At 51.2% G+C, this 24419-nt stretch overlaps 9 protein-coding genes across 9 annotated transcripts; 5 read left to right on the forward strand and 4 right to left on the reverse strand.

The window, feature by feature from the left end:
- Positions 1–1350: 1350 nt before the first annotated feature.
- Positions 1351–2927, forward strand: T310_7742 (uncharacterized protein; the record flags this gene model as incomplete). The annotated part of the gene is made up of 5 exons (XM_013469461.1): positions 1351–1359; positions 1536–1578; positions 1821–1935; positions 2540–2565; positions 2647–2927. 5 exons carry the CDS (start codon positions 1351–1353, stop codon positions 2925–2927), a joined length of 474 nt encoding a protein of 157 aa, XP_013324915.1.
- A 1589-nt stretch (positions 2928–4516) lies between these two features.
- Positions 4517–6126, reverse strand: T310_7743 (Mannose-6-phosphate isomerase; the record flags this gene model as incomplete). Its single annotated transcript, XM_013469462.1, has 4 exons — positions 4517–5520; positions 5573–5810; positions 5865–5956; positions 6096–6126. The coding sequence occupies 4 exons, from the start codon at positions 6124–6126 to the stop codon at positions 4517–4519; spliced, it is 1365 nt and encodes a 454-aa protein (XP_013324916.1).
- Positions 6127–6543: 417 nt separating this feature from the next.
- T310_7744 (SAGA complex component) lies at positions 6544–8288 on the forward strand (the record flags this gene model as incomplete). The annotated part of the gene is made up of 3 exons (XM_013469463.1): positions 6544–7168; positions 7428–7947; positions 8006–8288. The coding sequence occupies 3 exons, from the start codon at positions 6544–6546 to the stop codon at positions 8286–8288; spliced, it is 1428 nt and encodes a 475-aa protein (XP_013324917.1).
- A 537-nt stretch (positions 8289–8825) lies between these two features.
- Positions 8826–10162, forward strand: T310_7745 (GTP cyclohydrolase II; the record flags this gene model as incomplete). Its single annotated transcript, XM_013469464.1, has 2 exons — positions 8826–10058; positions 10133–10162. The coding sequence occupies 2 exons, from the start codon at positions 8826–8828 to the stop codon at positions 10160–10162; spliced, it is 1263 nt and encodes a 420-aa protein (XP_013324918.1).
- Positions 10163–11226: 1064 nt separating this feature from the next.
- T310_7746 (BZIP transcription factor) lies at positions 11227–12775 on the forward strand (the record flags this gene model as incomplete). Its single annotated transcript, XM_013469465.1, has 2 exons — positions 11227–11674; positions 11733–12775. 2 exons carry the CDS (start codon positions 11227–11229, stop codon positions 12773–12775), a joined length of 1491 nt encoding a protein of 496 aa, XP_013324919.1.
- A 1476-nt stretch (positions 12776–14251) lies between these two features.
- T310_7747 (NAD binding domain of 6-phosphogluconate dehydrogenase) lies at positions 14252–15413 on the forward strand (the record flags this gene model as incomplete). Its single annotated transcript, XM_013469466.1, has 4 exons — positions 14252–14275; positions 14341–14529; positions 14607–15079; positions 15119–15413. 4 exons carry the CDS (start codon positions 14252–14254, stop codon positions 15411–15413), a joined length of 981 nt encoding a protein of 326 aa, XP_013324920.1.
- Positions 15414–15640: 227 nt separating this feature from the next.
- T310_7748 (Arp2/3 complex subunit) lies at positions 15641–17332 on the reverse strand (the record flags this gene model as incomplete). Its single annotated transcript, XM_013469467.1, has 8 exons — positions 15641–15665; positions 15886–15905; positions 15959–16036; positions 16088–16653; positions 16706–16931; positions 16988–17131; positions 17194–17240; positions 17314–17332. 8 exons carry the CDS (start codon positions 17330–17332, stop codon positions 15641–15643), a joined length of 1125 nt encoding a protein of 374 aa, XP_013324921.1.
- Positions 17333–17995: 663 nt separating this feature from the next.
- T310_7749 (DUF6 domain protein) lies at positions 17996–21529 on the reverse strand (the record flags this gene model as incomplete). The annotated part of the gene is made up of 6 exons (XM_013469468.1): positions 17996–18255; positions 18311–19062; positions 19119–19925; positions 20074–20492; positions 20549–20607; positions 20836–21529. 6 exons carry the CDS (start codon positions 21527–21529, stop codon positions 17996–17998), a joined length of 2991 nt encoding a protein of 996 aa, XP_013324922.1.
- Positions 21530–22043: 514 nt separating this feature from the next.
- Positions 22044–23547, reverse strand: T310_7750 (Alcohol dehydrogenase; the record flags this gene model as incomplete). The annotated part of the gene is made up of 7 exons (XM_013469469.1): positions 22044–22080; positions 22154–22364; positions 22430–22565; positions 22639–22738; positions 22800–22890; positions 22950–23033; positions 23109–23547. 7 exons carry the CDS (start codon positions 23545–23547, stop codon positions 22044–22046), a joined length of 1098 nt encoding a protein of 365 aa, XP_013324923.1.
- Between the last annotated feature and the right edge of the window lie 872 nt (positions 23548–24419).

Here is a 24419-nt window from a genome sequence, read left to right on the forward strand (position 1 = left end):
AAAAGATATAATGTAATATATAGACGCTGAGAGTACAAGGTACTTATTGGACATATCTCTGTCCGCAGAGTAACAATGTATCTATATGATAAAAGTCAACGAGTGTGTTGGTCTCTAGTATCTAGATTAGATACAATATCGTAGTTGCAGTATTCGTCAACACTACTTACGAGTCCTACCTAGGAGGTACTATATAATAGTTATCTCACCTGTCAAGGCAAGCAAAATATTACGTGCTGGAGACAAAGGAAAGGAGGAAAGAGATAGAAGCTAATCATCAGCTCTTTTTTTTCCCCTCTCTAATTATCGCAGTTTCTTCATGTCATCCATACCAAGAGTTCTAGTTATCGTCTTTCGTCTGACAATTCGCATCACTGCGAATGAAAAGGCGCATATGCATTTTTGTCCACTGGATACCATGGTTAGGGGGTATATGTATGATGCATAGGAGTTGCCCTCTTAATCAATTTCTATCTATAATGTCATTTTCTGATGGTTTACTTCCGTCTCATATTGTCCAGGACACAGTCGGTCCAGATATAATTCTTACCATTATTTTTTTTATTTTATTTTTTTTATTTTACGATTGTTAGACTTGGGATCTAGTTGGGAAGTGGACTCTTATGTACGGTATAATCCACATGAATTTATTTTTTTTGAGGTCATGTTAGTACGAGATATATATATTTGCGGCTTTAAAAAATAGCAATAACAAGTAGATCTATTATTGGCATATACAGCATACTCATCAGGTCCATGGGCCAAGAATAAGATCAAGACTGAATTTTCTGTTAATCTTTGTTTTTTTTTTCCCTTGTTTTTTGTTCCACTCTTTTCGTCGACTCTAAAACAGCAAAGATGATCGATCCATTATTTCCTCCTGACCAAAACGAGAGCTGAAGACTAAACTTTAAGACGACAAATGTTTTCGGGAAGTCAAGATCAGAATCATGAAAAGAATATACACGCTAGTTAGAAATACGCATACATTCCTTGCTGATAGGTGATGTGAGATGTCAATATGATTCGATGACTTACGGAGAAAATCTTTTCTTGCGAGGCAATCAGCCTGATTATGACCACATCTCACTGCTCTGCAGGTGGATTGCTTGGCACTAGATCTCCTTAGGAAGGTGTGCAGAGAGGCTGGGTGTCAGCATTGCTGGGATCGATACAGCTGGTGCAGCTGATGATTCAGCTGGCGAATTCAGCTGGAAATTTAGCTTGGGCCGCTAAGAAGCATCACTTAATGTATATAGACAAGAACAGAAAGAGAAATATTAGATATTGACCAAGGACTAGTTAATGATGAATAATTAATAAGATCTATAACGCAGACAAAGACATACGATGAACTTTGTAAGTTCTATTGCAAGGATACAGTAAGAAATGGCAGCGAAAGGTAACTATAGGTTTGAGCTGAAATGCAAATACTAATCAGAATATTACTTCATAACATAATTAATACGACAGACTGTTTTACTCGGTATAACTATATGCAGCATGCTTTAAGATATCTGTCTTGGTAAGGATAGATAAGGCCAGAAAAGCATTTCAAATTCCGCAAGGATATAATTTGTAAGCCTAATACTTGATAGGTAGGTTATTTTTAGGTCTCTAAGACCCATATGGTACCGACAGGCCTGACAGGAAAACTATTCTCATATTCTGTAACACTTCAGATGAGAAATTTGCAAAGAATCAGCACAATCATGTTGAACTGACCAGGACAATCCCGAATTCCCAATTAATGACAGTGATTAACTAGGTACGCATACTTGAAGAGGGCGGGAAGCTAAAGATAAGCCTAAAAACCCTAGCGGCAGCGGGTCGTCGGCCCGTTGACAAGAATATCCATCCAGGATTCAGCCCCCTGTCATTGTCTAGTCGGAAAACCGTTTTGCAACGGGAAAATCCCCTGGCCCTAACAGTCAGGTATGGATTATTGGCAGGGATTACATATTAGTGTGGGGTAAATTTTCCTCCGGCTTGCGGACGAATGGGTAGTTATTTCAGTGAAGGATCAGCAAAGGATTCGATTCCATGGGGGTTTTACCGAGTACATACACTAAATATTGAGTAGAGTGTGATTGTACTCCGGAGTATATATTAGCGAGGGACTGACTATGATAGTATACTAGTTTGTATACGCAGATGCATTAGTTAGTAGCTTGTCTCAGATGGTAACATTATGACATACTTATATTAGCAAGGAATGTAGTACTGGATAATATAGCAGGGAATATGCTCCGTAGCGATAGTTAAAAGTAAAACCAGACGACAAGAACAATATATTTTTTGTTAGGAACTAGCACGCCTGCTATATTACTCCATAATTGATAAGATTGAACGGCGACAAGACAATAAGACAATAGTAACATAAATACTCTGACTAAAGTATAAACCTAAGTTTTTGGGAGGTTTGGTCCATCTTTCTTTTTGTCCAACGTAACTAACTACTAACATTGGGCTTCACAAGTTCATTCACAGGTTCTTTTAAAACTAATTCCTTGACTCGTTCAGAAACAACTTCAAATAGAAATAAAATCATAAATAGCAACCAAGGTAAGATTTCCAAATTATAGTGGAGAAAAAAAAAGAACAAAGAAAATAAAATAAATAGAATATATATTGTGAATCTCTCAGGTAAAATCACTTACAACTGGAAACTGCCATATAGTACTATACACAGATATATCGCTCAATCAGATCAGGAGAGGATCTTCTACTTCTATTTTCCCATCGAACTAGAATTAGAATCTTGCATAAAATGCAAGCAAGCTATGCATGTATTTGTCCAACAGAAGCATGCAAAAGCTCATATAATCCTGAAGAGATTCCTTTCTTCATGGCCTGGAGGTCATCATGGTTATTCCAGTTTAGATTCTAGGACAGACGCGCAGCACAGGCTGAATGGATATCCTTGATGATAGATAATAGATAGATATCATGGCTTGGACATGGACAGGGTCTCAACACAATATAATATCGCTGTTGCAATGCTTTCATTACAAATTGTTGGCGATCGGAAACGACATGTCGACAGGAGAGGGATGTTGCCATTCATCCAACGAGTTTATAATAGACTGCTTGCTGTTTACATAGCAGCAGGTCGATCTCATTTCAGCTTGCTTCTTTTTCCACTAGTTCTACAAGATGAAGCATATTCTAGTCTAGAGAGCCAATTACTCGACTGGAACTTGTGGGTTGGATTGTACCGTCATTCCTGTCGACTCGACTGCACGCTGCATACTCATTCTCTCGTCTGGGGGGGGGGGGGGCAGGATGATTAGGTCAGAGCAGCGAAGTCTAGAATCGTCTCGACAGCCAGAAAATATTCCTTTTATTTTTTTTTCTCTGACACATGACTAACGGCGAGATCTCCTTACATGTATCACGCGGAATACTTCTGATCCGTAAGCTATCGCAAGAACTGACCTTCTTCCACGAGGCGACGGCGAGGATAGCAACTAGTGGAGTGGTGTTGTGGGTTCTAAGCTGGCTCATACGTCGATACCTCTGCACTATGTGTACGGAGTACTGGTTGTTTTTACTGTTTTGTACTGTACTGTACATGTACATACACAAAAAGGTTCGCACGATTGGCAACGGTGATGATCAGCAGATCGAAGAACATGGTTGCCATGTCTGAGAAAAAAAAGTAGCTGTTTTCAAATCCTCTGAACTGGATGCATTTATCGTGGCCATGTCCAGGGTGCTAGCACTGTAGTCAACTGAGAGAGGATATCTCTAAAAAGAACCATTAACAGGATTTTGCGAAGAGAAGGCAGAGGAAAAAAAAGACATGGATATTCCTCCAATTCCATTTACCTATATGTATGTACATACATACTATGTACCTAAATAAATTCTGTCCGTATCAGCTGATGAATCTGGGCTGAACTGAGCTGCGTTTTCCTGCTAAAGGTCCGACCTTCTTGCTATCTGAGCAAGAATACTCCGTACCCATTGTTCGTTCGTTCGTCCGTTCGTTCCTAAAACTTCTGTAATTCAAAGACCAGATATCTATCTGCTGGAGTCAGGACTCAGACTCAGCAGTATCATACCTGAGATGATACATTCATTTTCCTCAATTGATGGATTTATATAAAGCCTAATAATGAACTTTAAAGTCATTTTCTTTCCTGAATGAATGGAAGGAACACCGGTTGGATGGTATTGCAGCTATCTATCTCTCTATGTGTATTTCTGTCTGTGTAACAATGGGATAGAGCAGCACACTTTATACTGATCTCGATCGAAGATTTAACCTGGCCTTTCGTATGGTATGCCACTGTGTATGGCATTTACTGGATGTGCACAGAGGGTGAGATCTATATTACACTGCTTGGAGAAAATCGTATTATGGGCTTATATTACTTTCCTGAGAGATCGATAATATTGATAGCATCTGTATCTTTTATGTCTCTCTTTTATGTCTTATTACTATTATAATTTTATCTTCTCTAGCTATGCTCGCGGATATCTGAACGCGTCATGATAGGTTGATGTGCAATCAATGACCATTCGGCAGTTCGTGGCTTTCCAACTCGCAGAACGCCTTGAACGTGGTAAACACCTCCTCCTCCTCCTCGCCCTCGCCGCTACCCGTATTCTCAATGATACACTCCGCTCCGGCCCCCACGAAGAACACATATCCCTCTCTCACCTCCTCCGTCTTGGGCCCGACGGTGATCTTCCCCCGTCCTCGCGTGCAGATGACGATGCTGGGCCCTGGGATCGCTTCAAAGGTCGCCTTGGCCCCCGGCTGGTTCAGGTCCGTCTTCAGAACGCTGAACTCCTCGATGGGCGGGTCGTACAGCACCACGCTCGACCCGCTCGTCCAGGCGGCCATGTTCAACGTCGCGTACGGATACTCTGCCGGCTCCATCTTCTGCTCGTCGATGGGCGCGTACGAGTACGTCAGCATCTGCGTCAGCGTCGCCACGTCCTTGAACTTGGGCGTGAACCCCGCCCGAACCACGTTGTCCGACGACGCCATGCACTCGATGATGTCGCCCGAGATGTACGCGTGGATGTCGTCCGCCTTCAAGAACATGGCCTCGCCGGGCGCGAGCTTGACGTAGTTCAAGAAGAACAGCACGAACAGACCGATGTCGTTCGGGAACTGCCCGTTCAGCCGCACCACGAGTTCTGCGAGGTCAGAGGCATTGGCGGGGTTCGTCTCCGAGTCTGGCGACACCGCAAAGGTTGACGGCGAATTCTCCGCCTCGGCGACCAGTTCCTTGGCCGCCGCCTCGATGCTCTCCTGTGGTGATTGCATCAGCGACGTGAATATCGCTCGCAGCGCGTCCTTATTCTTCTCCACCACGGCCGGGTCCTGGGAATCCTCAGACCCTTTCACGATCTGCTCGAAGTCATTGGCCGCTTGGTTGCCAACCAGGGTTCGCAGTGGCTTGACGGTGTTGAGGAAGTGCAAGATCTCCCCCAGGGGCCGGAAGCCACAGAGCCCCTCGAAGGGAGTGATGGCGATCGTCATCTCCGGCTTGTGGTTGTCATCTATTCCCAGCATTAACACCTGTATACATAAAATGTAGAAAGTCGAGCTCACCAGGATAATTCCTCGGATCTTTCGCGTGCAGCTCTTCGGCGAGTTTCTTGTTGGGGTGTGCTTGGATGCTGAGAGCTTTCTTGATCGACAGGACCTTGAAGAGGAAGGGGAGCTTTGAGCCGTATCGCTGCGTGATCTCCGAACCTATCAGGGCCTGGTTGTCTTGGACGAGATCTAGCAGCGTCCGCTGCGTTTCGAGGTCTTTGGATGGAAGCGAGGGATGCGTGCCCATCCATAGCTGTGTAGACGTGTTAGGTCAGATGAGGGACCAGTACAGTTGGATCAACCCTACCTCTGCATAGGGCCTGTCTGCTTCAATTGAAAAATCTGCACTGGCGCTGGCAGCAGCATATTTGGCGGCAGCGGACTGCTGGCCAATCTTGCCTACGTCGATGTTTTAGCTGGCACACCTGTCGCAGCTCGAGGCCAGATGATCTTACCCCAATCGTAGCTGTTGACGCCTGTCGGAAGCGCAAAATCTTAGCCCCGTCAATGCCCACATGATGTCGTTGGCGATGCTTACCGCATTGCAAACGAAGCAACGGGACCTGCATTGTGGTGGCGGAGTCCGGCGTGTTGTTGACAAATTGCCCCTCTTGAAGACAACAACACAGGCAGTAAACAGAGCAACCAGCAGAGCTCACGAAGCGTTTTCCACCAAGCAGACGCTAACGAAGAGACGAAGGGATTTCTGAGTGCTTTTTTTCGTCTCAATCGCGGTTGACACACTCTCGAGCAGGGGGACTGCAATATAATTCTCGACCACTGTCGGGCCCGCCTTTCCCCGCCCTTCTCTCCGCCCGCGCTGGCCGATCCCGCACGTGTGACGTCCGCATCCGTCCCGTGATCGCCCAGCCTGACGCGTGCGGCCCTGAGCCCTGAGCCCTGAGCCCTCAGCCCTCAGCCCTACCATGCCGAATCGGGACAGGCACCGGAGCCGGCGAGGGAAGGAGCGGCGGAACAATAGCGACATGGGCGACAATGGCAACAATGGCAGGAACGGGCAGTCCTCCGCCGCCCCAGCCACACGCGCCACACGTGCATCCGCCACCGCCATCCCCAGCCCCAGCCACACCGGCATTCGCAGCCTCCCGAAGGGGGAAGACGAGCTCCCTCTCGGTCTGCAGGTCTCGACGATTGGCGGTCGCGCCGTGTCTGTGTCTGTGTGTGGTCTGCAGGGCAGTGCCCCCCGAGATGGTCCTGTTCGAGTGAAAGGGAAGGCGTCCAAGAAGAATCCCCCGTCTGCTCCTCCCCAGTCTGCTGGTCCCCGGACTCGCAGTGCCCATTGTGAGCTGGTCTCCGCGTTTGAGTGGGAGGCACTGGATATTGCTAAGCGCAAGCTTCTTCATCTCTCCGCGACAGGGCAGGCCCATTCCGCGTTTGCGTCCGTTGGCAAAGAGGCGGCCGTCATGTCGCGCAATCGTCCTAGGGGCCCTCCCACCAGCCGGGATAACGGCCTGGCGGCGAACGAGGAGACAGACATGTGGAACAAGATCATCCAGGACCTGCGCAAGGCCAAGGAGAAGAACGACAAGCAGAGAGCCCTTAGTGAGCAGATTGCCAGTCTGAACGAGAAGATTGCAAGAGAGGGCAATAGTAAGTATATCTGTTTGCACATGTCCCTCAACCGGCAATTACTTGTGTTGAACGGCAATTTCTGTCATGTGGCCTGTCGATTACTCCTTGACTCTTGTTGAATTTGTTGCATTGGGAGAGTACAGTGAATTGGATTTGGCTTGGCCACCTAACTCGAGATTGTTATTTTGTACAAACCTGGTCTTTTCCTCCTGAATACGGCCTATTTCCATCATTGTCGTCAAACATCGTGCCAGGATATCATGCTAACGCCCAACAGGACCAACACTAAGCGAGTACAACCAACTGGACAGTTGGTATCGCCAGCTGCTGAAGCTGAGTGAGGAGGAAAAGGCCATCTTGCAGGAGGAGCCCTGCGACGTGATCAAGAACCTGGGTCTTCTGACTGCGCTCCGGTCGGCCTCAGAAGCGGAGGCGCCCTTGAGTCGGGCTGCGTCCATTCCCAAATCCAGTAAGATATATGCTGAGACGGATGGCTCTGCCATCCCTGCGCCACGCCCGTCTAACTCGGTTCTATCAGATAAACTCAATCGAGTCAAGGGCAGCACGCAACGCAGCTCGAGCGTCTCGAGCGCGCACACCCGCGATGGCCGGGACGGTGTCTCCGTCAAAGTGGAGGAGGGTGCCGAAGGCGCCAAAGGCACCCCTGCGGAGCGGAGCGGACAGTTCTTCATTGGCGCCGAAGTGGTTTTCAAGCACAACAAGAACAAGCAAGGCGTCGAGGGTGAGGGCATTCAATGCATCATCAAGGGGATTTCGGGAGAAGGGCATAAGAAACGGTATACCGTGTTCTCCTTGCCCACGGGGATTCCACTACTAACGCTCATTTCCATACAGGTATGATGTCCAGGACCCGGAGCCCAATGAGAATGGGGAGCAGGGAGCCGTCTATCGGACAACGGCGGCGTCTTTGATTCCCATTCCCCAGCCCGGCGCGCCCTTGCCCTCGTTTCCCGTGGGCAAGCAGGTGCTGGCCAGGTACCCGGACACGACGACATTTTACCGTGCCGAGGTGATGGGCTCCAAGAAGGATGTCTACCGGCTGAAGTTCGAGGGCGAGGAGGACGACAAGGAGATGGAGGTGGACAAACGGTTCGTTCTGGATATTCCGGGGAAGTAGGCTACTATACTATATCTTTTCACGCATCGCGACTTGGGACGTGTTTTTTCTTGGGAGTGTGGGACTGATACCCTTCGATTTTCGCTACACACTGGAGCTTGGAGTAGGGAGAAGGACTCGGAATTGGACTGGCTGGGATATTGTTTGCATGCATGTGTCTACCACTGTATGTATGCGCATACAGACAGCGAGGCTCTAGCCTGTATTGGTAAAACGCAGACAGAAATTGCATTGTCATTGATGCCGAATCCAACTTGCCGGGAATTCTTCTGTCTCGTTCCGGCGTCGGCAGGCGCGACGAATCACCGGCCGTGCCTTCCGTCCCGAGGCCTCGGGCTTTTTCCGGGGTCGCTGACTAAGCAGGCTGAGCACGGCAGTCTGCATGCTATCCCCGCATGAAAGCGCTGCAAATTGGCTGGATCCAGCGTCACGCAGGCATCTTCATATCGCTTCCCGGGCCGTCCAGGGCAGCATCGATCAAGACCAATCGTCCCCTGCCTTGGTTTGGTGTCTCTCCGCGGGGGAGCCCCAGCAAAGATGGCGGAGTTGCCGTCGCACGCTTCTCCGTACCTCGCGCCGCAACCCCTCCATCCCAATCGCCCTGGCGAAGGCTTCTCGCTCGATACAAGCGTCGACTCTCGATCGCCGGAGTCGGGAACAAGCCCTGTTTCGCACAACAATGAGCACGAACACGACTCGACGCCGGCCCTCCCCGAATCCATCATCTCCCCCACCTTCACCCCTCCCACGACGCCCGGAGGCACGTTGACCCTTCCCCAGAACGACAGGATTCATCAGCAGGACCTGATAGACCACCGAGAGAAAGTTGGATCGACCAAGGGGCCGAAACTGCTCGAACGCTTGCCCAATGTCGAGTGTATCGTGCGAGCCCGCATCCCGACCACGACGGGCGCGGAGATGTTCCTCCACCTCTATAAGAACGATGTGGACGACAAGGAGCACCTGGCCATTGTCTTTGGGAACAACATACGGTCCCGCAGTCTGGACCGCGTCCGCCCGGGCGAGACGGAGATGGACCGCATGATCCGGGGCGCATACGTGGGAAGGCTACATCCCGGCCGAATTCATAGCCGGTATGACAATGACGAATATTATAGGAGGTTGCAATCGAAAGGGGATTCAGGAGACCAGACAGACTCAGAAGATTTGTCCCAACCTGGAGTCCATCAGAACAAACCACGTCAGGCACCATTGGTGAGGATCCATTCCGAGTGCTACACCGGTGAGACAGCATGGTCAGCGCGGTGCGATTGCGGCGAGCAGCTGGACGAGGCGGCACGGTTGATGTCGACGCCTCCGGAGTTGCTATCAGAGGGCGATGAGATTGATAACGCCGCTGCTGGAGGGGCAGTCTCCTCCCCTAGCCAGAAGTCCGAATCGCCGGGCGGAGTGATCATCTACCTGCGACAGGAAGGCCGGGGCATTGGCCTGGGAGAGAAGCTGAAGGCCTACAATCTGCAAGACCTGGGGTCGGACACGGTGGAGGCCAATCTCCTCCTGCGACACCCGGCCGACGCGCGGAGCTATGGTCTGGCGACGGCAATGCTAGTCGACCTGGGCCTCGGGGCGGATTCGTATCCAGAGGGCATCCGGCTGCTGACCAACAACCCGGACAAGATTCGGGCGGTGGAGGGGCCGAATCGGGAGGTCATTGTCAAGGAACGAGTGCCGATGATCCCGCTGGCATGGAGGACCGGTGGGAAGCGAGGGATCCGGAGTGCCGAGATCGAGGGGTATTTACGAACGAAGGTGGGTGCAGATCCGTTCAATCAATACGATACGATAAACTTGATGATGAATTATCTGCTGACTCGTGCCAACAGATTGGAAAGATGGGCCATATGATTCATTAGAGCTGCCATATGCCATACCTGGGCGATGTCCTTGTGTCTTCCTTCCTTATATTCACTATATTATACTACTACTACCCATACACTGCGGCAAATGGCGTTATGAACTCATGTTGGGTGTGTTTCGTTGCATTTTCTTGCTGCTGGGGTTATGTGCCATTTTGATCCTTCACACCACCGGGCATTCACCTTTCTGGTTGTCTCCATTGGAATGAGAGCATCAGACGTACATACATGTGCTGTATCACTCGACCTGGGATAGAGCTGTGTCCTGGGGATATTCTGTACACAAAAGGGGTCTATCTCTGGTTCACATGGGTTTGAGCCTGCATATGTTTATACGAGATATTCCAGCATGTCATTTATGCAGAATCTCCTATGCACTTTACTATTTACACTTATTATATCTTATATCTCTTATTGATTCCCTTGCAATACTGCTTTCTAGTTTGCTGGTGTTCGCGAGGGCATCAGAAACATACTAACTCGATTGCACTAGCCAGGCGGTCGGTCTTTCTTGGGCATACCATTCATGAAATACTTGGCGCCTGTGGCTGGTCAAGTCTAGTCAAAGACCAGTGCTAGTCTCCCACACTACGTGGTAACTGGCTATGCCAATCCCAGCGATCGAAGGGGACATCTCTGCCTGCGAAGGAGAAACAGGGTTTTCGTAGCCCCTTTGTCAGCTGAATAACAGCTGAGCTTTATGTCAGTTTCCTTTAAGCTACAAGACAGTGCATATGGATCATGGAACTTTACAGAGGCATGCAATATGCTTCTTCTGCCATGACTATCTTTATCAGATCGGATGGCTGACTCCGAATGCGGTAACTGGTCCGCCTGCAGATCCGCCGTTCAACTGTCAGACTAAACTGGCTGCGCTACACCGACCATGTCCATCGCCCCTGTCGCTGCCATTCTTTGACCGAATGTTGCTGCCATCTCTCCATGACTGACTGTCCTGCTGTCTGTTCGACTGTCGCTCTACCAGCCTGCTGTTCGCCACGTCGACATTCTGCGGCTCCACTGTCTCGCTCTCATGAATCCTAACCGGAGGTGACGCTGGTATGGCCATGCCAGCTCCCTCCAGCGATGCCCTGCCCTCGTACCGACTGGTCGAACCCACAATCCCTGCTCCGGCGCAACCAGACCATGCGCAGCCGTGCGCCGCAACGTCGCCAGAAACCGCCGTATCGCCGCCCGCCCCGGCCGCAGAGGACAAGGGACGCAAATCGGGCAGCAGAGCCAGTTCGCGGGGCGTGGCCAACCTGACCCCCGAGCAGCTGGCCAGGAAACGGGCAAACGACCGGCAGGCGCAGCGCGCCATCCGCGAGCGCACCAAGGCTCAGATTGAGGCGTTGGAGAGGAAGGTCTGCGAACTGTCCTCGACGCAGCCGTACCAGGAGCTGCAAAAGGTCATCGCGGAGAAGGAGGCTGTCCAGGCGGAAAATGCGGAGATCAAGCGCCGGCTGGCGGCGGTGTTGGATCTCATCCACCCCATCGTGGTCAAGGGGGGTATGGAATAGATAGACGTCGATGCGACGGGCGGTCGATTCGCTGACGTTCAACACAGAAGAAAATCCTGCCTTGACCGTGCCAACTGCCCCGGCAGAAGTGGCGCATCCATCGCCCGTGACAGAACGGAATCATGACACGCCCGTCAGCATGGAGTCGGTCTCTCTCGAGCCGTCGTGCGTGGAGGAAACGCCTTCACCGTCGCTTCCGGCGGCTGCGGTTCGAGTCTGGCCGAAACCTGATCCGCTGAGCGTGGTGAGGACCGCGATCGATCCGCAGCTGTCGTTGCATGATGCCGGGGAGAGGTTTGTCTTGAATTTCCTGGTCGACAGCAGTCACCCACTCTGGCACAAGATCACCAAGGTGAACGGCGTCCGCCGCGACTCGGGAACAAACCTCCGCGTCGACCCGGCCAGTGTGGCGGACCAGCCTCTCATGTACATGGTGCCGCTGCGCAATATGCCGCCGACCTGTCCGCTGGACGTCATCTTGCTGAATTTTCTGCAGGACCGTCGACGGGAGGTGGCCGAGGGGGCACTCCGGCAGTCGCAGCTGGTCGGACTGCCGTACCCCTGCGTGTCGTCACTGCTGAACCCGGTGCAGAGCGCGCCGTGCTCGTACGCGATCTGCAAGCTGTTCACGGACATCATCCGGACGTTCCCGGACTGCTCGACGCTGCCAGAGCAGATCGGGGTGCTGTACCACATGTTTTTGCTCATGCGGTGGCAGATCTCGCCGACGCAGAAGAACTACGACGAGATGCCGGACTGGATTACGCCGCGGCCGGCGCAGCTGTTCACGCCGCACCCGGCGTGGGTGGACTATGTGCTGTGGCCCAAGATGCGCGACCGGATCGTGCTGACGCACCGCGAGTATCCGTTCGAGAACTGGTTCATCCCGTACTCGCGGACCGTGTCGTGCAACTGGCCGCACGAGCCGACGGACTGCCTGCTGCACGACACCGAGTCGGACGAGCTGATCATCAACCCGGTGTTTGAGCGGCATATTCGCGATCTGAACAATTGGTCGCTAGGGCCGGCGTTTGCGGAGGCGTATCCGGGGCTGGTCGATGTGACGAGGATCAAAACTGACAAGCCGTAGCCCACCCTGCAGATATCTGCCTCTGCTGTTTGCTTGCTGTTTGCTATTATCTATATACCCGGTTGCATTTGCATTGCTTGGTGATTACATACGGACTTCTTGGTTCTACTTTCTCGGGGGTTTTTTTTTACTGATTTTCACCGGTGGTACGATCACGAAGTTCACCATCTCGCGCATATCGATAAGCGTTTCTTCGTTATGCTGCCAGGCTTCATGCCTGTCAGTCAGTATATCTATCTATATCCATTATCTATGACTATATCTATATTGATTATTTTCTTTATGCACTGTACATAAGCAGGAACCATGCACATAATTCAGAACGGTATGAGACTGGCTGTTTACAGAAAATATCCCGACCATATAGGCAGGTGAAAGAATACCAATCTCCCCAAATGGATTTGATAATAATATTCCTCCCTCATTAACCATCAAATTGCCATTCTAATCTATTCTATTCCTTCCCTTGATTTAAGTGTTTATTAGAATAACATCACTGCAATGCAACGCAATGCAATCAGATCCATAGATATTATTACCGTACGATTTCCAGTGAATAATATCATGTTAGATTCCCTGAGCAGGAATTGAATTTCCCCAATTTACTGTACCTAGGTAGATAGGTAGGTACCTATACTATCCCTGCAATATTAATAATCTCTGGCTAGATACCTAGATAGATAAATACCTAGATACCTAGGTAGATAGATACCTTAGGTAGATAGATATGGAGTAAACACGGGGATTGGAGTATAGATATCATCATCCTTATCTTTCGGCCGGGAGGACTGTACTCCCTGAGTGTATGACTGAGAGTCTGACACCAAGAAAGGCTCACCGGACCCGCCCGACGCCCGTTAAAACAGCCAAGTGGACATTACGGAGTATTTCTATTTGCCAACGAACCAATCGTCGTCCTCACCGGCCTGTCATATTAATCATTCTTGGAAGTGTGACAGGACGGGATGATTTTTTTGGATTTTTTTCATTGGCTGACGGAATCCGTGCCGGGCCGGTGATATCATCGAGCCGTCCATGTACGGTGTAATGTAATTTTTTTATCTTTCTTCATTTATATACCTACCTGCCTGCCTACGGACTCAAGGAGGGGTAGCTATCTACTTGTCTAGCTATCTGCCTATCTGGCTAGCTAGCCGAGCTGTTGTCGTTCCTTCGTTGGGGTTTACTTTTTAATTAATTCTGGAGGTGAGTACCTACCTGTACTATATTATTATCTCCATATTCGTCTCGTTCAATCGCTTTACGACATAACATAGTGGTGTATTATATACTTCTGCTGATAGCTTTTCTTTTCTTTTCTTTTTTTATATTAGTTTTGCTCACCAGATAAGAGATAGGTACTCTACACCAGCTGCAGCTGCTAATTATTCTGCGAACGACAGATCAAATAATTCCTAGTTAATTGACTGACTGAGTGATCGTTCGATCAATTGATTGAAATCATCCACCACCACCATGGCAGCAACGCAAATCGGCTGGGTGAGTACAATCCATCCCAATCCAAACACAGTCCCAATAAAGTATTTACTGATTGACGACACCAGTACGGCCTCGGATCAATGGGCCTCGCCATGGCCACCAACCTACAGCGGCACCTCTCAGCCAAAAAATCGCTGAACCTCATCTTCTCCAACCGGACGCTGTCGCGCGGCGATTCCTTGCGCGAGCTGGGCGGTGTTCCGGAGACGAGTTTTGAGAAGGTTGTTGATAAGTGTGGGATTATTTTTACTATGGTATAACCCTCCCCTAACCAACTAACTAAGCATGCGTTGGGGTTGAGGGTGTGCTTGCTGATTATATGTGTTTGCAGGTCTCCAACGACGCGGTCCTCGACAACCTCGTCACTTCTATTACTTCGTCAGGGCTATCCCTCCGGTCGAAAATCTTCGTCGACTGCTCGACTGTGCACCCTGACACGGTCGCGTCCGCTGTGTCAAAACTTCAAGCGCACGAAGCGTCCTTCCTCGCGGCGCCTGTCTTTGGCGGAAACCCCGTCGCGACGGCGGGAAAACTCGTGTTCGCGCTCGGAGGCGCCAACCAGGCGACGCGCGACGCTATCAAGCCGCTCATCCAGGACGTCATGGGCAGGAAGGTGATTGACTGCGGGGACGACGCGACCAAGTCTTCTCTGCTGAAGATCGCGGGGAATATTGTGACTGTCAGCCTGATGGAGACGGTGGGCGAGGCGCAGGTGTTTGCGGAGAAGACGGGTCTTGGGACGGGTCTGATGGAGGAGTTGATTGGTGAGGCGTTTGGGCAGATTGCTGGTGGTTATTCGAAGCGGTTAGTAAACCCCTGTCTCCCCTAGGATACTAGATCTAGATTTTGGTCTGGTTCTGACGGTGTTTCCAGCCTGACGTCAGGCGCCTACGCCCCTCCCCTCACCGAGCGCCCCGGCTTCGGCGTCTCGCTTGCCATCAAGGACGCGAATCACGCCCTCAGCATGGCCAAGGAGCGCGGCGTCGAGTTGCCTGGTGTGCAGCTTGCGAGGGACAACATGGTCGCTGCGCGCGAGTATGCGGGTGAATGTCTTGACAGTAGTGCCATGTACGGGATTTTGAGGCAGAAGGCGGGACTGGCGTTTTGGAATGAGAAGAGTAGGCAGGGTGGGAAGTAAACAAACAATAAAAAAGAGAAAGAGACAGGGTGTGTTGGTATATACGTGACTGCGTGTGTGAGGGGATTGTTTATTTCCCCTTGATTATTATTGTTCTTAGATGTTGCTGATATTCTCCGTCCCGATTGGTATATTTTCTTCACATATAGATAGATAGATAGATAATAGCGATAGATATAATTTATCTACCAGGAGGTACCTAGGTAGTCTAATTCTAGATACTTGATTTATATATCTACACCTATGCCATACCTATACATGAATAGATAGATGATCATGGATAGAAAATGACGACGGCATACGTATCGCTAATCGATTGGGTCTCAGGCTATGCTAAGCAGGTATGCTATGGACATGAAACGACGACTCGACTCGACTCGACATGACGGTGACGATGACAACCGCTTATCGCGGTCCCAGCTTCGACAGCACCCGCGGTCCCTGCTCCTGCCATTCCTGCTTTGTCACCCACATGTCTTCCTTGTCGGCGATCTAAACATATTAGCCATGACTTCATTCTTCATTAGTTTGTGGATGGTGCTCACCAGATTCGCCAGCACGGCACCGCCCAAAAAGACCATGTGTCTTCGTCGGGGCGGGTCTTCGATGCGCACTTTGAATTTCTGGACGACGTCAGCATACATCAGCATATTCTGTCGAATACACTGTCTTACATTCAGTCGCTCCGGATTCCCCTGCAGCACCCGCGTCAACCACAGCTGCTTCAGCTCCTTCTCCAGCCGCGACGGCAGCCCCGGGTACATGCTGCTCCCCCCGCTCAGCACGATCGCCTTGTACAAGCTGCTTCGCACGTCGACATCAGTCCCCTGAATCGTGTTGAAGAGCAGCTCCGCAATGCCCGGCTGGTCCACGTCCACCAGGTGCGGCTGGAACAGACACTCGGGCGCCTCGAACCGCTCGCTGCCGACCCGGATGACGCGCCCGTCGGGCAGCGTGTACGATTCCACCAGCACCGTCGTGTCCTCCGAGAGCCGCTTGTCCAGCTCCAGGTCGTACGACACGTAGCACAGCTTCTCCTTGATCTGCCGCACCGTCTCGAAGTCGGCCGTCCGGTTGAGGGCGTACCCGCGGCGCAGCAGCAGCGCGATCAGATTCCGCGTCACGTCGCGGCCCGCCACGTCGAGTCGGCGGATGTGATGGTTCAGCACGGTCGATTCGTACACGGGGACGATGTGCGTGACGCCGTCGCCGGAATCGACAACAACCCCGCTGCTCAGGCCTGATGTAGTCAGACACAAACCCCTTCAAATAAGCATATCTGACGAACTCACCCTGCGCGTACAGCGCCAGCACGGCCTGAATCGCCACGTAGACGCCGCCAAAGTTGTAGCCCTCCAGCATGACCTCGCACATCTGCTCGCGGTTCTTGAGCGGGTTCATGGGCGGCTCCGTGAGGAGGATCTTGCGCCCGGTCGGGTCGATCTTCATCTTCTCGTAGAAGGTGTAGTTCCACAGATGCTGCATATCATCCCACTTCTTCACGATGCCGTTTTCCATCTGCCGGCAGTCAGCACCCAGTACCTACCTACGTATATATCTCACGCCGTTCCTACCGGATAGCTGATCTGCAGCATCGACCGCGCAGCCGCCGCCTCATCGCCGCACATGATATCCTTCACCACGATGTCGCCAGCCTGCTCTTCGGACCGTAGTATTGGGCGCCCCACTATGGAGGGGAATTGGTGTTCGGGGAAGTTCTGCAAGACGATGACATTAGACCAGAACAGCGATACAGACGGACGACGAGGAAGCAGCATACCTGCGCCGCATATCCGACCTTGAGGAAACCGGTTCCTCCGTCGAGGACTGGAGATGTGTCAGCAGGATGCCAGGGCGGACAGCAAGTAAGTAATTGGAAGGAAGGATGAGTAGTACTCACCGATGGGCGCGTCGGCCATGATTCGTGAATTGAATTTGTTTTGTTTTTCTTATTCTAGCCTAGACGACGAATCGGGAATTCCACCATGTAACAAGAAAAAGAAAAAAAATGGGAAGAATGAAGGGAAAGGGAAATAAACAAGAGTGAGTTCTCCTGCTGAGGGGTTGCGGTGCGCTTCCCCGGGATTGATGGATGCTTGCTTGTGCTGGCTGCCAGAGAGTTGCGAGTTGCGGATGCGACCGCCCAATGAGGCTTAGCTGGCTCCTCCAGTCACAGCCAGGCATCCACTTTCTCTATCTAATACTTAATGTATCAGACGAGATAGATGGCAGTTTTCTTTTTAATTGATTTATGGATCGATTGAATAATTTATTTAATTATGGACAGTTTGACAAAATTTAGATGTCCTGCAATCAGTCTATTATTCAATTTCACCTCTATCCACCCGTCTATCAACCAGCCACGCTCTATAACTGCATCAAATGCAGCAGAATAAGACATTATTTGATGGATATCCATCCATGCATGTATATACCACACATGTAGCCGAGACATAGCAAGATAAAACCCGAATAATGTACTGTACAAGTCGAAGAAGATGATGATGCAGATCGCATATACAGGCAGCCGCCCAGGCTCTCTAATAGATCATGACTGTTGAATCAAACAAGAAAGACGCTGTTTATTCGTCGCTCTCCGAATCCGGCCCCTCGTCCGCCAGCCGTCGTCGCCGCTCTTCGTCTAACTCGCGATACGTGCTCCAGCTCAGCAGCAAGAACGCCACAGTGATGAGAAGGCCGCCCGTGATGGCGGCGGCAGACAGTGGCTTGCCCGTCAGCATCCAGTCCACGATAGCCACGAGGAAGATGGTCAACAGAGCGGCGACGGACGAGAGGACGGGTGAGGTGAGCGAGATCAGGACAAGGAACGCTCCAGAAAAGGCTATCAGGCAATAAATTAGTATCGGTGAAGATCACTCGGATTCCGTCTTGCTTACTGGCATTGGCAGCGGCAGAAATCAGCATCATCCACCCAGCCTCTCCGGTCGGCCACTGGAACGTCTCCCAACCCAACACGTGGAGAATCGGCAGCGGAACCCACAGGACAAACAGCGTGAAGCACCCGAGCAGGCTGCCCACCGCGTTCGCAAAAATCATGCTCCGGCCCGGGCTGGTGCCCTCCGGCGGACACGCGTATTTCTTGTACAGAACCTCGTACAAGCCATATAAAACACTCCCGATCCCGATGATGATGTTGCCCAGCAGCCGATTGTCGGCCTCATGCTTCCCCTCGGACCCCGGACCAGCCGTGTCGTCGGGGGCACCCGAGTCTCCATACGCAACCACCAGGACTCCCACAACGGCCACCACCACCGAAAAGATCTTGTCGAACCGGGGCTTTTCGTTCAGAAGAGGCACCGAGAACGCATAGGCAAAGAAGGCGGAGCAGTTGTAGATGGCGGTCAGATCACTGGGAGTCGTCATGTTGACGGCCACATACCACGAGCCGCCCGCAATGGTCAGCGCCATCGCAACAAACGCAGTCGTCTTCAGCATGTACGGGACCGGCGACCGGCGATAATCGCGCGACGTCAGATGCAGATCTTGCGTCTCGACCATCTGCGCCGTTGTGCGCAGCAGATAGACGTGTCGGCGCCAGAAGGCTTCCCAGGACAGTGTCCGCTTTTGGATCCGGAGGATGACCAGCTGAATCGGCCACAGGAGGACCCATGAACCATGTGTTAAGTAGCTAACAATCGTGAGTGTCTGTTTAGGGGAGAAAGACAAAAGAAAAGCACGACTTACAGCATTGCATATGGTTTGTCCCAGTGGAGCTCATGCTGGATATAGACGGCCGTCTCGGTCTGGACGACAAAGCTCACCAGACTCAGGAGCAAAAAGAACGCCGCATAGATGTATTTCCTGCGGGTCGAGTTCTTCGCCTCATAGTCGGGCGTTCGACTCCGGAGATGCGACCTGCGAGAAGAGCCTGGTCGAGCCAACCCTCGCTCGGAGGACTCTGAAAAGGTGTTTGAGAGCCGTCCACGGTGCTCATCTTTCAGCAACGGCTGTTGTGAACGGCCATCTCCTGGGCGATGCAGCGGCGGACGCGACAGGGCCATCTCGTCGTTTTCTTCGTCATCTAGATGGTCTTGATGATCCCTCAGCAACCTGTCTGAATCTGTGGACCCTTTAGTCGGGCCCGACAGGGCTGGGTTTCCTGGAGCGGAGGCCACGATGGATCGATTGGGGGTGAATTCCTTTGAGAGGCGGCAAGGGAGAGGGCGTGGGCGCCCTGCCAAGCAGCAATGACCGTAGGAGGGATAGGCGAAAAGAGTGAATGCGCAAATCGACGAATCGGAGGAGTCATTCGAAGGACTGCAGCGCGGAGGAGCGGATTCTGTGGCTGTTGGGCTGCAGGATAGCCTCACGGGGCTGGCATGATTTGGCCACGAGTACAGCCCAGCGGACCTGCAGCGCGAGGGTGACCGGTCACACAAGAGAGAGAGCGCCGGACAGCGGTCACAGGGAACCCAGACAGCCGTCTCGAATGTCAAAATGCAGTCACCTTCAGCGGCAGGCCGTGCTGGGTGAGCGAGATTGATTTCGTGTCTTTGACGACGAAGTAATTAATTACCGGGGACTCGCGGCCCGCGTCCGGGGAACCTGGCACGTGACTGCGCCACTGACGCGGGTCCGATTACACTAATCTACACAGCGACGCGCAAGCCCTGACGAATTTCATCTGAATCCCAGATACTCTACTGAGGATGCAACTGGATGCACGCCATGATCAGTCTTGCCAACTCTGCAGACGAATCGGGATGACTGCCGCCAGAACACAGGGACAGGAGGTTGCTGGATTCTGGTGATTGGAGTACGCGTCTCGGAGTCAATCCCTCCCAACTCTGCTCGCTGATTTGTGCCCGGGTCGGCCGCTGTGCAGGCTTTCCAGAGGGCGTCGGGCGCGGGGAGGGCAATATCGAGGATGAACTTGTCATCCAACGGTTCGTAAAACTGCGCAGTCGCCTTGGCCGTGTAACAGGCGAGCTTGTTGACCACGTTGACGAGGTGCACGGTTCGACGGAGCGTTTCGGCCAGCTGCCACTTCTCCCAGCTGACTTCATCGGAATGGTCTTTCGGAATGGCCATATGCTCTTGCCACGGCTTTCTCGTCATCTGTTTGCTGTCAATTGACCGCCATGGTCGATACTGTGGCAGGCTATATGACTAACCTTCAGGAGATACGGCTGATACAACTGCGCCGAATTGAATTGAGAACCAGACGTCGCGTCTTTGTTGTCGTCCAGCAGTCCGGATATCTGATGGACGCACATGGCATGGATGCTTGCCAGCGAATCCTTCAACGATTGCAAATTCTGCGGCTGTTAGTCGATCATCAGCCTAGAACCGGACCATGTCCAGCAATGGTAATCGGCGTACAAACTGCTCAATCAGCCGGGCCTTCTCCTGTTCTCCCAGCTTGTGGATAAAACGCGTCGTGTTCTGGAAGCCACTGTACTTGGCTGCGAGGCAAGAGAGCGCGACGGCCAGCGGTTCTGCCACGCCCCCGCGCGAGCAGCGTGGTGGACAAAGGGTGACCAGTAGTCGACGTCGAGCATCTGTCGGGGGTAGTTGCGCGTAAACTCGATGAGCTGTTCGACGGTGGGATGTGGGGGAAGTCGGCTGATCCCGACTCCGTACGTCACCAGATTGCTGTAATTGAGCGGTAGGGAATTTCCATTCATGGGGTTAGGTATCACATTGTCGAATGGCAGATGATCAGCGAGGGAATCGGAAGCCCCGGAGGGTTCTCCCTCGTACGTGGGTTCCAGAGTTGGCAGAGGATTCTGGTTCTGATTCTCTTCTCGCGACGTTTCAAACAAACTCGGAATATCGTCTGGCAGCGACAGGGAAATGTCAAACCCATCGAGAGTCTCCTGTAGGAGAGCGGGCTGAACACTGAGCGTAGACAGCCGATCTGGGGGAGTAGTAGTAGCAGTCGCTGCAGCAGACGATAGCGACCCTAGATCAAGTGAATGTTCTACCGCAGCGACCGTTTCGCTACCATCCTGTGAAATTAACGAGAGTCCATTGGCATTGACATGGCCGTCGAGAGTAACTGTTCCTTCAGGAGACCTGGCGCTGCGCCCTGACACCAGATTCATACTCGCAAGCAATGCCTTTAGCCAAGCACCTCTTGCAGGACGGAACATCAAGACTGCATCTGAGTTTCATCCTGACGCAGTTGAGACACGCCTTGCGCTTGGATTTCCGCGGCTTGCCCCAGGTGTTGGTGCATCGTCGCGTGTGGCGGTCCCGTAGGTCTCCTACCGTACAAGCAGGTCATGTTAATTAATAATTAATAAATAACACGGGTATAGAAAACAAAGCCTATTGTTATATATATATGACAGAATGCACAAGGATTATTATTATTATTTAACTCACTTCGCGAAAATGCCTTCTGACATAACCGGCACGGATATGACGAATCCATGGTCGTTGAGCTGGTGTCCCGGCGCATTTTCGCCTTTCGCCTGAAGTCGTATTGTTGGAAATATGATTATTGTTGTGTTTAATGCATTATTGAGCGATATTTTTTCATTGTCATTGTTATTCTTTGACATGCGTCGAGCGATGTGACCTCGTGCAGTTGATTAGTAATTCATATATGCCTGTAACCACCTCGATATAACGCCATGTACTAGCTCCATGTACGACCACATCTCATCTTGAATCCACAAATTCATTCATGGCATATGGCCTATGCTCAATTACATGCATTGCAGTACATACATACAATCTAGACTGAGCAGACTCAAAAAACAACAACAAACCTCCCCACCGCATCCCCCTTCTCCAGCTGGTCCAAGCACTCCTGGATCTCGCCCAGCTTCTTCTCCACGACGATGGGCTTGACCTGTCCCGTGCGCAGGTACTCGAGTGCTTCCTGCGTGTCGGTGAAGGTGCCCGTACTGGTACCCGTGAGGCGAACGCCTTTTGCGACGAAGTATTCGGGGCCGATGGGGAAGGTCATTTTTTGCGGTGCTACAGAACAAACAGGACAGTTAGTACCAATCATCAAAAAGAATATTGCTAGGGGCGACACTTACTAATGCCAATGCAGATGAGGACGCCCATCTTGCGAACGTATGTCAAGGCCTGCTCATACGCCCGGGGGCTGGAGCTGGTCACCAGGACCCCGTGGGCGCCGCCTTGGGTGGTTTGAATGACGTCGGCGGTGAGGTCCTAGACTGCGTCAGCAAAATAAATGGCAATGAAGGGGTTTATTTCCAAGTGCCTTCGTCTTGGTGAAATCGACGAATGCGTCAGCGCCCAACTTGGTGCACAGTGCGCCCTTGTCTTCGCCCCCGTCGATTCCGAGGACTTTGAGTCCTTTTGCTTTTGCGTATTGGATGGCCCTGGCAGTCATTAGTATGACTTATTTTACAAATGCAGAGTTATAGGGCGTATTGCACGTACAAATGACCCAATCCCCCTCCGGCACCGACAATGGCGACCCATTGCCCGGGCGCCAGCTGGGCTGATTTCAATGCCCGGTAGACAGTCGTCCCTGCAACAAAAGGCGAGATCAGTGACATTTCTAGACTCTAGTTGTGAAGAATCGCTCACCTGCACACAGGATGGGCGCAGCTTCGGCCGCTTTCACCTCCTCGGGGATGGGGAGCATGTATTCGCTATCGACGAGGGTGTAGTCTAACCACCATCAGCATTATCACGTATGGTTCAAGAGATAGATAGGTATGATATCTCAGAAATAAGACTACCTACCAGCCCAACACCCCTCAACATCCTTCCCACTCAACTGCCGCCGATCACACAACTGCTCATTCCCACTCTTACAGGGCTCACACTCGCGACACACGCGGTAGATCCACCGATGGGCAACGCGGTCGCCGACTTTCCACTTCGTCGCATTCACCTCGGGCCCCAGCTGCACGATGCGCCCGATGCCCTCGTGCCCGCAGACGGCGACCTGGGGCGTCAGATAGGGTATCGAGCGCCGCACGAGGTGCAGGTCTGTCGCGCACACGCCGCTGGCTTCGATGCGTACTAGCACCTGGGTGCCTGAAGGCTGGGGGACGGGTTCGTCGCGGATGATGATGCGGTGCGGGGTGTCGCTTACGGCGACTTGTCGTTGTTTTTGCTGGTCGTCGCCTAGGGTGAAGGTGGTGGTGGTGTTGTGGGTTGAGGTTGTGGTTGCTGTCATTTTAGAAAATGAAATGAAATATATTTATTGAATAATAGAATGGAGTAGTATATGGTGTATATATGAGAGAGATATTTGTGAGGAGAAGTAAGTAGTATGTTATATCACTCTACCGTATTTCGTCTAAACCAACCGAACTAAATAAATATAAATACAACAGAACACAATATTAACAATAACAGGAATAGTCACGTAATTTTCTGCCTTTCCAGTTGAATAGGTAATGAATTACACAGATACCTATTATTACTTACCCAGGTACATACGTTGTCTCGAATGTAGAAAAGCTCGCCCGGGTACAGACATCCGACCCCGCTTTTCGATGGAATTGGGAATGGAATGGGGATCCAGAGATGTAACCGACCGGTGGGCGCAGTGGGGAGTGTGGGGTGGTAGATAGGTAGTACGTATTAGGTATTATTCATTATTGGAGTAAGCACTTTTATTTGACTTTACAATTTGCTATTATAGCAATTCTAGGAATCGTATCGGATTATATCTAGAATTCTAGATACCAACCATCGTACTCTTTTGACTATTTCACTTACCACGCAAAGGGCAGTATTGCTAGGGAACATAGTTCAACCAGTATTTTACACTGAGTCGAATAGTATCACCTTTATAATATCTTATCACCATAAACTCAATATATGGATAGAATCTAATGGTTCAATTAGATAGAAATCAATGTCTTGCCTTCTTAGCTTGCTGTTAGCATCATATAGCTAGCTGTATTGACAAATCTTCCTGGCGTCATATTGCAACACAAATCGGCACCTTATCGGATCCGAGTCTATGTATGTACAGTACAGTACAGAGGGGTAAGAACAAACATTTGAGCCTCTCCCATACTTTGCAGACTCGTTGCCATT

This window comes from Rasamsonia emersonii, assembly GCF_000968595.1.
Source record: "Rasamsonia emersonii CBS 393.64 chromosome Unknown ctg1118621760583, whole genome shotgun sequence".
Taxonomy (NCBI): Eukaryota; Fungi; Ascomycota; class Eurotiomycetes; order Eurotiales; family Trichocomaceae; genus Rasamsonia; species Rasamsonia emersonii.